This window comes from Carcharhinus amblyrhynchos, unplaced genomic scaffold (assembly GCF_965287045.1).
Source record: "Carcharhinus amblyrhynchos unplaced genomic scaffold, sCarAmb.v2.hapA scaffold_56, whole genome shotgun sequence".
Taxonomy (NCBI): domain Eukaryota; kingdom Metazoa; phylum Chordata; class Chondrichthyes; order Carcharhiniformes; family Carcharhinidae; genus Carcharhinus; species Carcharhinus amblyrhynchos.
The window spans coordinates 40,020-52,601 of record NW_027649797.1 but is presented as its reverse complement, the minus strand read 5'-3'; the positions used below and the strand labels follow the sequence as shown (position 1 = coordinate 52,601).

At 42.6% G+C, this 12,582-nt stretch overlaps 1 protein-coding gene across 2 annotated transcripts in view; it reads left to right on the top strand.

Annotated features, from left to right (window-relative positions):
- rer1 (retention in endoplasmic reticulum sorting receptor 1) overlaps positions 1 to 12,582 on the top strand; it is a 42,677-nt gene that overhangs the window by 24,712 nt on the left and 5,383 nt on the right. For both annotated transcript variants that reach the window (XM_080182490.1, XM_080182491.1), the window contains exons 2-6: positions 1,516 to 1,603; positions 2,469 to 2,573; positions 4,527 to 4,626; positions 8,516 to 8,594; positions 12,090 to 12,225. In XM_080182490.1, coding sequence (XP_080038616.1) covers positions 1,516 to 1,603; positions 2,469 to 2,573; positions 4,527 to 4,626; positions 8,516 to 8,594; positions 12,090 to 12,225 — 508 coding nt within the window. The remainder of the gene's footprint in view (positions 1 to 1,515; positions 1,604 to 2,468; positions 2,574 to 4,526; positions 4,627 to 8,515; positions 8,595 to 12,089; positions 12,226 to 12,582) is intronic.

Genomic DNA, 12,582 nt, shown 5'->3' with positions numbered 1-12,582 from the left:
CAGGAAAACAAGGGAATCACCAATAACAATTAGTCTTTTATCATGACCGGACATGATCATGGAATGTGATCCCACAACACCGACAAAAACGGAACGCATGTAATAAAAATGTAAGTGGCTCTGACTAGTGGTGAATGTGGATGTTGTGAGCAGACCATTTCCCTCGAGAATAATTTAACGTGTGCTTCAGAGTTGAGGTGCTAACTAACGGTAGATATTCAATCCATCCTGCCCCTCCCCTCCTCGTCTTCCCTCTGAAATTTTTATTTGTCCAATTCTACGCTGTTGCTTGAGCTGAATTCCTCCAATTGTATTTCTTCAGAGAAAGCCTCCCTGATGAAATTGGATCATTCTATAACTCAGCAGCACTGTGCATTTGGCGAAAGGACAGGCGTGTCACCTCTCCCTGAATTCTCAGCCCAGACACGAAGCAACTTAATATCAAACGGTCTTCTCAGTGCAAAACATCTCCTGGTTTGTGTTTTCTGTTCAGTCCCTGATCTGGCTGGATCAGTGCAAAGACAGGTTCTAAAAGTTTAAACAAGTACACACAACGCTTTGACTTACTGCAACAACCTTGTCTGAAAGTTTAGTTTGGCATATCATAGCAACCCTCTTATTCAAGAGAGCGATTTCATTGTTTGGGTTATAAGACACCTTCCATTAAGTCAGGTATGTTAGTCGCTTCTGTGCATAAAATCATCATTATACTTGATCTTTTGATGAACATCCAGCGTATTATGTATTTTTACTTGATTTTGAGGTGGGATACGGGTGGCAAAGCAGCATTTATTGACCATCCCCGAGGGTCACTGTTTGGGATGGGTGATGTATATAGTAGACTGGGGGGCTTGGTAGGGTCTCTTCTCATCCATGAAGAGCACCAATGAAGCAGTTAAATTCACTCCACAACCCCAGCATAATTTTTTTTTAATCAGGTCTGCCCTCAGATTTTATAACATTTGACTGTGTTTGGTGCAGACTCGATGGGCCGAAGGGCCTCTTTCTGCACTATAGGGTTCTATGGTATTTCCTAACTAGATGGGATGAGATTTGAGTTTGCAGCTTCTGTATTGTTGGTCCAATGCCGTAAACCCCTCCAACTTAAATCAGGGAGTTGGGATGGAGTTGGAATTGCGAATGTTATCTGTTTGGGGCAATGAAACAACAATAGCTTGCATTTATTTAGCACCTTTGAAACAAACCAAGAAGTTTCCTAAATTGTCAAACTTGAGCAGGAGTAGGGTGTGAGAGGAGAAGGCTAGAAGTGTGGTCGAAGCTGGAGCTTTGAAGAAGGTTTTTGAAGATGGGACAAAATGTAACATGATGAAGGGATTAAGAGAAGGAGCTCCATACTGTAGGGACAAGCTGGTACACTGATAGTAGATAGCACAATTGAGTAGAGTTAAGGAAGAGAGCAATAAGTGGAGGGATTGGGAATTGGAGGAAACATGGTCTAAGCTCTTCAGGAAAAGTATGAAGTATCCAACTTCTCCACTTTTGTTTCTCTGTTAGAAACAGCATGTCAGAAGGGGACAGCAGTGGAGATGCCATTCATGGGAAACCTTCAGCAATCAGCAGGTTTTTTACACAGATTGGACAGGTAAGAGATGATTCTTCTCCCTCCCTTCCACCCTCCTTGCTATAATGCTTAATCAGCAATAATCTAATCTTCCCAAATCACAGTGGAGCGTTGCTATCTCTGTGAAGTTAAATCCTGGTTTATTGGATAATTCTAGTTAATAATTGAAGAAGACTGAAATCTTATTTTTATTTACTTTGAGTTGAATTTAGCAAGTCCCCAGCCAAAACTGGACAGATATGAATGTGTACTATTAATTTGTAAGAGGTTTGATTTCATTGCTATTGAAATCTGTTTCTTTAAAAAATTTCCTGTAAAGCGGAGACGTTCATACTGGGGTATACTCCCATGATTAGCTATTGTGCTGTTCATGTGGCTATTGTGCTGGCAGGGTGTTGGATTATAGAGCATAGAACACTACAGCACAAACAGGTCCTTCGGCCCACAAGTTGCGCCGATCATATCCCTACCTACCAGGCCTATCTATAACCCTCAATCCCATTAAATCCCAAGTACTCATTCAGAAGTCTCTTAAAAGACCCCAACGAGTTTGCCTCCACCACCATCGACGGCAGCCAATTCCACTCACTCACCACCCTCTGATTATGAGGGAGAAAGGGGGAACATAGAGCCCCCAGTTCTTACTCAGCATCCATACAGGCAACTTTCAGTGGGAATCCCTGTCTAATTTCGCACCATGTCTCTTCCCCAGCCCAGGACCCCTGAGATCTTTTGTAGCAACTCAGCAGCTGCCTTTGGCTGAGATCAGCTAAAGCAACACCTTTCTGAGCTTAACACTGTTTCCTGACAGAGTCATCCGTTCACCTGTTAAAGGAAAAATCAGCAGAGAAATAAATGCTCAGATGTTTTAATATTTTCTTTTTAGATCTACCAGTCCTTCTTAGACAAGTCCACACCTTACGGCATTTTGCGATGGATTGTAACATTTATCTTTGGTGCAATCTACATGATTAGAGTTTATATCCTTCAGGTGAGTGCATTGTTGTGGACGTTTAGTCTTGTTACAGTCAAATCCATAAAAGTATTGTTGCAGTACATATACTGGCATTGGTTTCACTGGAAAACTGAGAAACAAACACCCAAACCTTTTTGTTTTTGCCAAGGATATTTTCAGGATGGGATATGGTGGCAAGGATTGGGTGGTGGGACAAAGCAGTTGAGTGCTGCCCTCTGACCTTTGTGAAATGGCTTCAGATCCAAGCCAGACTGATGGGATGAGTTTATCATAGAATCCCTACAGTGCAGAAGGAGGCCATTTGATCCATCGAGTCTGCACCGACAATAATCCCACCCTGGCCATACCCCTGTAACTCCACATATTTGCCTCACTAATTCCCCTGACACTAAGAAGCAATTTAGTATGGCTGATCAACCTAACTTGCACACCTTTGGACTGTGGGAGGAAACCGGAGCGCTCAGAAGAAACCCATGCAGACGCGGGGAGAATGTGCAAACTCCACACAGTCAGCCAAGGCTGAAATTGAACCTGGGTCCCTGGCACTGTGAGGCAGCAGCGTTAACCACTGTGCCGCCGAGTTTCCAAGGCCTGATGTAAGATTCCACAATTTGTATCGACTGTCGTCTGAACTGAGTGTGGTATTGCTGATGCTGGAAAAGCCAATGAAGCAAACCGATTAGCCTTGTGGTTTGAGAGAAGCAGCAAATCTTTATCAAAAAGAAAATGTGGCAAATGTTATTTCGTAGAGGCTAGTTTTAAATCTAATGAAATCCAGTTTCAAGCAAACGTTCTGTTTTTCTCCGTAACAAATTGATAATGTTCTGAGGTACACCGATGGATATTATTTGCTCTTAGGGAAGTTTTCCCAATCCAGTGCAAGTCTGGACATTAGGTGTTGTGTCTATATGGAGCATCATACTCAAATTAATCGGATATCCACCGACAGCAGCAGTTCATGGATAGCATTTCACAGGAATTCTGTGATCGATTTTGTTCCCCTCGTAGCTAAGGCTAACTGTCCCTTCGCAACTTGAAGCCAGTTCCCTTAACATGAACCAGGGATCATCCCTGGCCTACATGTCTAGGATACAGACTATCTTAGGGCTTTCGTCAGCTTTGACTAAGGGTCACCTGGACTCGAAACGTCGGCTCTTTTCTCTTCTTACATATACTGCCAGACCTGCTGACATTTTCCAGCATTTTCACTTATGGGTTCAGATTCCAGCATCTGCAATAATTTGCTTTTATCTTGGGAAGGATCAAAGATGTCAAAAGTGAACTTCTGTGTTGTTTTCACAGAATGTTCAAAACAAGAGAACAGTGTTGGGTCATTGGGCCCCTTGAGCCTGTTCTGCCATTCAGTTGGATCATGGTTGATTTGTGAGCTAACTCCACATATCTGCCTTTGCCACATATGCCTTCATGCCTTTGGGGTCAACAAAGCTCTACCAATCTCAATTTAAATTAATAATTGACTGCAAGAGAATAACAAACCTTACAGATAGAATTGCTTCCTAACTTCACTTTAAAAAATCTGCCTCTGCGTTTTAGGTTATGGCCCTGAGTTCTAAATTACCCAATCAGCAGTAAAAGGATGGATAACAAGAAACTGTTTCCCATAATATCTGAAAGCTTTGATAAAATCACAGCTTATCCTTCTAAATTCCAGGGGACACAACTTTCATTTCTGTAATCTCCCATCGTAATCTAATCCTTGCAGCTCAGACATTATTTTGGACAAATTGCAGCATAGATTTTCCAGGACCAATTTATCCTTCTTTGGGTATGATGGGCCAAACTGAACACTGATCTCCAGATGTGGGTCTAATGGCTACACTTCGTTAGTCTTTTTGATTATTTGCTGTTGAGTCCATGATCTTTTAATGACTTGTGTACCTGGACCGTCTCTCTTGTCCCCACCACCATCTCTTTTGATGTTAATTTTGGTGTTTTTTTTTCATTCAGGGATGGTACATTGTGACGTATGCCTTGGGAATTTACCACCTGAACCTATTCATTGCTTTCCTGTCCCCAAAGGTCGACCCTTCACTAATGGAAGATTCAGGTACTGAGATTTCAGTGCGTGTGAGGATTTGACAAGTCATTAATTTGCAGCATTCTATGACATGTGCAACTTGATCCCTTTGATTTGGAGAAGTGTGATCAGAAATATTACTTGATAGAGTTTTGAAAACAAAATGATCAAACTCAATTTGTATTTGTGGAGAAAAGATTGAGTGGCATGCCCTGATGGGTGAACTGGATAATGCAGGTAAAAGCAGCATATATTATTTCAAACTATTAACAGAGAACCAGAGAACAGAGTTAACAAACTTCAAGTGATTTGGAGATTAGAAGGATTTATTTCTGTCACAATGTTGGAGATGTGTAAATCCCACATAAAGCAGCTGATGCTGTGTCTGTTAACACTTCTTGAAAACACTTTTATGTTGTGTCCAGGCTGTGCCAACCTTACTGGCTCACAGTGCATGGGTTTCACACAGCCTGGTGTAATGACTGTGTATAGTTAGTCCAGCAACTTGAATATTTTCAAGTGTTCAAGTTTCAGTTTATTTATTTGTGTCATAAGTAGGCTTACCTTAACACTGCAAAGACATTACTGTGAAGAGTCCCTAGTCGCCACACTCCAGTGCCTGTTTGGGTACACTGAGGGAGAATTTAGCATGGCCAATGCACCTAACCAGCATGTCATTCGGGCTGTGGAAGAAAACTGGAGCACCTGGAGAAAACTATGGAGACATGGGGAGAACGTGCAGACTCTGCACAGACAGTGACCCAAGCCAGGAATCAAACCCGAGTCCGTGATGCTGTGAGGCAGCAGTGCTAACCACTGCCACCATGTCGCTGATGTGTTCAATTTTGCTTTTCCCCCAAAAGGTATTTTTAATTTAATCCTGGTTGATTACACCCTGTCTTTTAGTGTTCCTTATTCCACGAGAGATGGTGAGACAGATCATTTGTCTGTTAGGCATCAGGTTGTGTTGTCGCAATGATTCAGGGAGACAAAGGTATTGCTGGGGTCTGCTCTCTCACCTCCTGCAGCAGTTCCACATTTCCCAGTAGGCTGCCCATCCCCATGGAAATTTTAAAAGGATCAATCCGGAGATCCACTTCCAATACATCCAGCAGCTGTCTAGGCAAGGGAGATTTGGAAGCTGTGGAGTTTTTTTTATCTTTAAGTTGACGCTGAGCTTGCTGAAGATGGCAGGTTGTCATTGGAGAAATTCATTTAATGTCTTGCTGTTATTCATGTACACCAGTGAATGGCTCTTTCTTTTTCATGCATGTGGGTAATAATTATATCTGCAAAAGAAATGTCAAATTTGATCAAGGAGCTTTATTTGTCTGACTGATCTGGTGCTGTGAATGCGTAGCAATTACACTGTCAGCGAACAGGGGCTCCCCATGGGCCCATAGCTCATGTAATAGGGAAGAGGCAATTATTAATTCAGGTTGACTGTGTTTTTACATTCACTCTTCCTTTGTATATGCTTCCACCTGCCACTGCTCCGTTGACTGATGCTCTGTGTTTAACTTTGAGTGCATCATAAAAAAAATGAATAGCACAAGATTAAGTGTTCACCTTCCAATGCTGGCTGTCATTGAGGTACCTTTCCACAGATATCAGCAACCCTTGCTCATGCTTTGTGTTTGAGCTTCCACCCTGTGGCTGAGGATGGTCCGGGACCTACAGGTTCCAGCCAGCATGCTCTATTGGACAGTGATAGACAATCCTCCATTCAGCATCAAAAATTCAAGTGGATTACTAAAATACAACCTCTTTATCATAAATCCACGCTGATAATCTCTGATCAACTCTCCCTGCTGCAAGTAGTCTGACACTCTGATAGATTCCAGTAAAGTCAGGTGGTGATTCTACCTACTCACTGATTGGAACTTGAACACAAATCTCATGAGTGAAGGTACAGATGAGTTTAAAATCCTGCTTGTAATTGATTATTTTCCTGTAGCTATAAAAACTACAAAGCCACCCACTTATACAGCTTATTAATTTTCTTAATATTATAAATAGAATATTTCCTGCTCTATAGTGCAGTTTAATACACACAGGCAGAAGTGATTTCACAGCTTTGTTTCTGGATAATTGACCTGAAGTGTTTTGAAAAGAACAGGGCAGGACTTACTCAGTTAATGGTAGGGTATTGGGGAGAGTTACGGAACAAAGAGATCTAGGGGTACATGTTCATAGCTCCTTGAAAGTGGAGTCACAGGTGGGCAGAGTGGTGAAGAAGGCATTCGGAATGCTTGGTTTCATCGATCAGAACATTGAATACAGGAGTTGGAATGTCTTGTTGAAGTTGTACAAGACATTGATAAGGCCACAGTTGGAATATTGTGTGCCATTCTGATCACCCTATTATAGAAAGGATATTATTAAACGAGAAGGAGTGCAGGAAAGATTTACCTGGATGCTACTGGGACTTGATGGATTGAGTTATAAGGAGAGGCTGGATAGACTGGGACTTTTTCCTCTGAAGCGTAGGAGGCTGAGGGGTGATCTTATAGAGGTCTATAAAATAATGAGGGGCATAGATCAGCTAAATAGTCAATATCTTTTCCCAAAGGTAGAGGAGTCTAAAACGAGAGGGCATAGGTTTAAGGTGAAAGGGTAGAGGTACGAAAGTGTCCAGAGGGGCAATTTTTTCACACAGAGGGTGGTGAGTGTCTGGAACAAGCTGCCAGAGGTAGTAGTAGAGGCATGTACAATTTTGTCTTTTAAAAAGCATTTAGATAGTTACATGGGTAAGATGGTTATAGAGGGATATGGGCCAAACACGGGCAAATAGGACTAGTTTAGGGATTTTTAAAAAAAGGGCAGTATGGACAAGTTGGGCCGAAGGGCATGTTTCCATGCTGTAAACCTCTATGCCTTTTAAGAGAAATATAAATTGACTACAGCTCTAATAGCCATGTCTTAGTTTGTGGTTCAAATGGGTCCATGTTATAAAATCATCACGTCTCCCTGACACGGCCTCTGCAGACACAACCAAACAGCAAGGAACATTGATCTGTGACCTACTCTGCTGGCAGCTATGGCTAGGCTGGTGACACTTCTGCTTCTAACTCAGAAGATTCTGGGTTCAAGTCCCACTCCAGGGACTTGCATAAAAATCTTGGCAGACAGTCAGCACAGTACTGAGGGATGCTGTAGTCCTGGTGAAATGTTAAAGCAAACAAGAGTCTTGGTTATTAGGTAGACGTGAAAGATCCATGGCACTATTTCATAGAAAAACAAGCAATTTGTCCCTGGTTTTAGGTCAATATTCATTCTTCAAACAACAGGCAACCATAGATAGTATGCATGACATGGAGATGCCAGCATTGGACTGGGATGGGCACAGTAAGAAGTTTCTTACTGGTGTTGTGAGACTCTTTACTAGAGTTAGTGTGGTTATTACTGCTTTGCTGTATGTGGGATCTTGCTGTGTACAAATTGGCTGCCATGTTTTTCTGCAGTAGAATGGTGACTACGCTTCAATCCAGTAAAACATAATAATTATAGAATCCCTAAGGTGCAGAAAGAGACTATTCGGCCCATCGAACCTGCACTGACAACAATCCCACCCAGACCTTATCCCTGGAACCTGACGTATTTACTCTGCTAGTCCCCCGGACACTAAGGGATAATTGAACATGGCCAATCAACCTTGCCCACACATCTTTGGATTGTGGAAGGAAACTGGAACACCCAGAGGACACCTATGCAGACGCGGGAAGAATGTGCAAACTCCACACAGACAGTTACTGGAGGCTAGAATTGAACCTGGGTCCCTGGCGCTGGGAGGCAACAGTACTGACCACTGTGTCACCTTGCTGTTATGGGATTGTATAAATGCAAGTTCTTTTTTTCTGTGCGGCTGCCACATTCCAACTGCTAGTCAGTGTTAATATTCTTTTTCTCTCCTTCCCAGATGATGGACCTGCTTTACCGACAAAGCAAAACGAGGAGTTTAGACCCTTTATAAGAAGGCTGCCAGAGTTCAAGTTCTGGTAAGTGATTTAGAGTCTAGAACAATCTTCCTCCACAGTAACAGCACCACCAGATCCAAATTCTGTATTACTGGTCTCTGTTTTATGTTGCCTGCGGCCTGGACTTTTCACTTTTTCTAGAAAACTAACAATACGGACAGCAGATAGTAGAAGTTATTAGATTTGTTTTTATATGTAGAGGCTTGACAGTTGACAGCTAGTGAGACCTGTACAGTGCTGTAATTGTGTCATGGTACTTTGCGTTGAAATATAAGCACACTGATGCACTTGGCTGAACCAGTGTGTTTATAATAGCAAGGAAAGTGATAGTGCCAGAGGCAATGTGATATACCCATGAAAAGCATTCCGATCACATTGGACAGGAAGGAAGTACCACTTTGCAGTTTAAAATAATTATCAGCTACCAAGCACGTGATAAAGTTTATTTATTATTATTACAAGTAGGTTTACATTAACACTGTCATAAAGTTACTGTGAAAATCCCCTAGTTGCCACACTTTGGCACTTATTCGGGAATACTGAGAGAATTTAGAATAGCCAGTGCACCTAACCAGCACATCTTTCGGACTGTGGGAGGAAACCAAAGTACCTGGAAGAAACCCATGCAGACATGGAGAGAACGTGCAGACTCCGCACAGAGTGACCCAAGCGGGATTCAAACTCAAGTCCCTGGTGCTGTGAGGCAGTAGTGCTAACCAATGGCATAGACTTTACAGCACAGAAATAGGCCCTTCAGCCCAACTTGCTAATGCATCTGTTTATGCTCCACCTGAGCCTCCTTCAACCCCATCCATCTCATCCAATCACCATATCCTTCTATTCCCTTCTCCTTCATACTCATCTAGCTTCTCCTTAGATTCACCTATGCTGTCACTTCATCCACGCCATGTGGTAGTGAATTCTAATTTTAATCTCCCTCTGAGTAAAGTGTTCATTGGCAGTTCCTGTATTATTTTTACTGCTTGAGTGGAGGCTTGTACAGAGTGTGGAGTTGATGCCTGGAGACACTAATTGGGGCAGAAGGTAAGTAACTGTCCCTTCATGCAGCCTTGTACAATGATGCTGGATGATGTGTCATGTATAGTGAAAGAGCTTGAGAGCTCCCAACAACACTTGTATGAATGTAGCAATTTTACTGTAGGACATCCCAAGGAATTTCACCAAAGGATAAGGGGCTTTGACCAAAAGCCTGGTTTAAAGAGTTGTTTACTGAAGAGGATCTTGAGGGAGGAGAAATGGAAGGATTTAGGAAGAGAATTCTGGAGTTTAGCTAAAGGCGCATCAGGTTCAACTGAGACCGTTGCCGGGGAGGATATGAGAGAGGTGACTGGAGTATAGGGTTTGTGACATGGATTGTTGCTGACTCCACAGGTCTGTATGAGCAGAATCTACTTTTCTTTAGGATAACTGAAATGTTGTTAGGGTTGAAAATTGTCCCAACGGTCAGATTGTCCTCTAGAATTAACCAAAGCAAACTCAAAGTAGTCACCATCTAATTTATGTTATCCACAATATTCCCAAAACACTGTCATCCTGCACTCCATACCAACATCAGAATTTAAAGTTTATTTATTAGTCACAAGTAGGCTTACACTCATACTGCAACGAAATTACTGTGAAAATCCCCTAGTCGCCATACTTTGGCGCCTGTTGAGGTACACTGAGGGAGAATTTAGCACGGCCAATGCACCTAACCAGCACGTTTTTTAAACTGAGAGAGGAAACCCGTGCAGACACGAGAAGAATGTGCAAACTCATTTTGCACAGAAAGTGATCCAAGCCGGGAATTGAACCCAGTCCCTAGCATTGTGAGGCAGCAGTGCTAACCACTGTGCCACCATTATGACCTGTGTGATGATGGATTCCTCAATCGGAAGGCAGTGGGTTTCAATCAGATCTGACCCTCAGCTAATTAGACTCCTGGAAGTTGTGATGTGAATCACAAGAATTTTAAATTAATATTACTGAAATTGCAGGACTCCTGTCAGAGTGCCTGCATTATTTCATCTAGATATTTGTTCTAAATACTAGTCAAATCCCCATGACCTTGCAAGCCAAATTAAAGTGTAGTCTTCAGGTGAAACTGGATTGGAAGGCTACAGATAATTGGACCTAGACTTGCAGATATAATCGAGCCCCCATTTTAAAATTATACGTTCTGCCATTATTCTTATATAACACTTTAATTCATTATTAAGATTAAGTTGGAAAAAAAAGCAGAAATGGCGATTTCTTGTTCGAAGCACAGCAGTTTGTCTTTAGATAACACTGAGAACCTGTGCCAGAAATTACAGCGAGGCAAGTTTCACACTGTAAATGTATGTACAAGAATTTTAATTGAGAAAATTTTGACAGCTTGTGTCAAAATATTTTAAAGTACAAATTGTATATTTGTGGGACAGCTTTAAGCTCCAGGTCACTGAAGGCAAATAATGATTTCTATGCTCTTTTCACAATGTCACTGAATGTAGACCTGTGTGTGAAATAGTTGCTTTGTTTGCCCGTACAACAGCAGTCCCGAGACTCAAAACAGTTCATTCTGGCTGAAGTTACTTTAGTTGTTGCTCATGCTGTAGGGGGTAACATATTAGCATGGATAGAGAATTAATTACCTAACAAGAAATTGAGAGTAAGCCTAAACGTTTATTTTTTGATGTGGAGCTGATTACAATATTTAAATCTGGATCTCAATATCATTAGTGCCCCCCCCCCCCCCCGGGGACATTCACTCCAACAGAATTTACAATTGCATTCACTGAGCATTGGGCAGTGCCAAGGGTTCAGGGCCAGAGGTGGCAGGGCCTAAAGGGGACTAATCGATGGGGTTCCTGCTATCATCTGCCAGATGATTGGTGATAGAGTGAAGGAAGGGGGTGATCAGGGCTAGCCATCCAGGTTTGTGGGAGCGGGTGTGTCGGGGAGATTGGGGTTGGTCTGGGAGGCCAGTGATTGGGAGGCTGGCAGTGTGGGGCCACTGAGCATGTGTCAAACTCAGTGCGGACAGATTAGCACGTGCGCACTGGCCATTCAGCGCTATGCTGCTGACTTCTCTAGCGGGAAAAGGTCCCACTCACTAATTTTCAGTGTGAATCTCGCGAGGGCACTCTGCAGTGCGCAGGGTATGGGAGATTCACTCTGAAAATCGTGCCAAAAAAAACCAGTACAAGTTACTCTTATTTCCTCGCAAATTTGCCTCTTAGAGTTTTTTGGGGGCAATTCTCCCAAATAAATGTGTGGGGTTACAGGTGGAGGGCAGGGGAGAGGGCCTGGGTAAGATACTGAATTGGCACAGTCTCAATGGGCACTGCAGGGACTCTGATTCTATATGTGGCTGATTCTTCCAGCAGTCTAGTAGCTAGCTGGCGCTTGCCTTGGTTTATAGGTAAAGAATAGCCATTTGAAAGGTGTAATTCTATACCACACCTAGAGCCAGCACGGTGTGCTCAAAACTGCCAGGTGTGAAAATAACTTTTGTTTGTCTATATTTGATTTCAGGCACTCTGCTACAAAGGGAATCATAGTAGCCATGGTTTGCACATTTTTCGATGCCTTCAATGTGCCCGTTTTCTGGCCAATCCTGGTCATGTACTTCATTATGCTCTTCTGCATTACCATGAAGAGGCAGATTAAGGTAAATCCAGTGCATTTCCAACAGTAAACATGCCACTGTGAGTATGAGTGAGGCAGAGTGTGAAACTTCTATTGCAGATGGGTCTCAGTGGCTTTGATGACAGCGCATCACATTGCTTATGCTGCAGGTTTTTTTATTTATTAGTATCACAAGTAAGCTTAGATCAACACTGCAATGAAGTTACTATGAACATCCCTTAGTCGCACCATTATGGCGCCCATTCAGGTATACTAAGGGAGAATTTAGCATGGCCAATGCACCCTAACCAGCATGTTTTTTGGACTGTGGGAGGAAACCAGAACACCCGGAAGAAATCCATGCAGACATGGAGAACATGCAGACCCCGCACGGTCACCC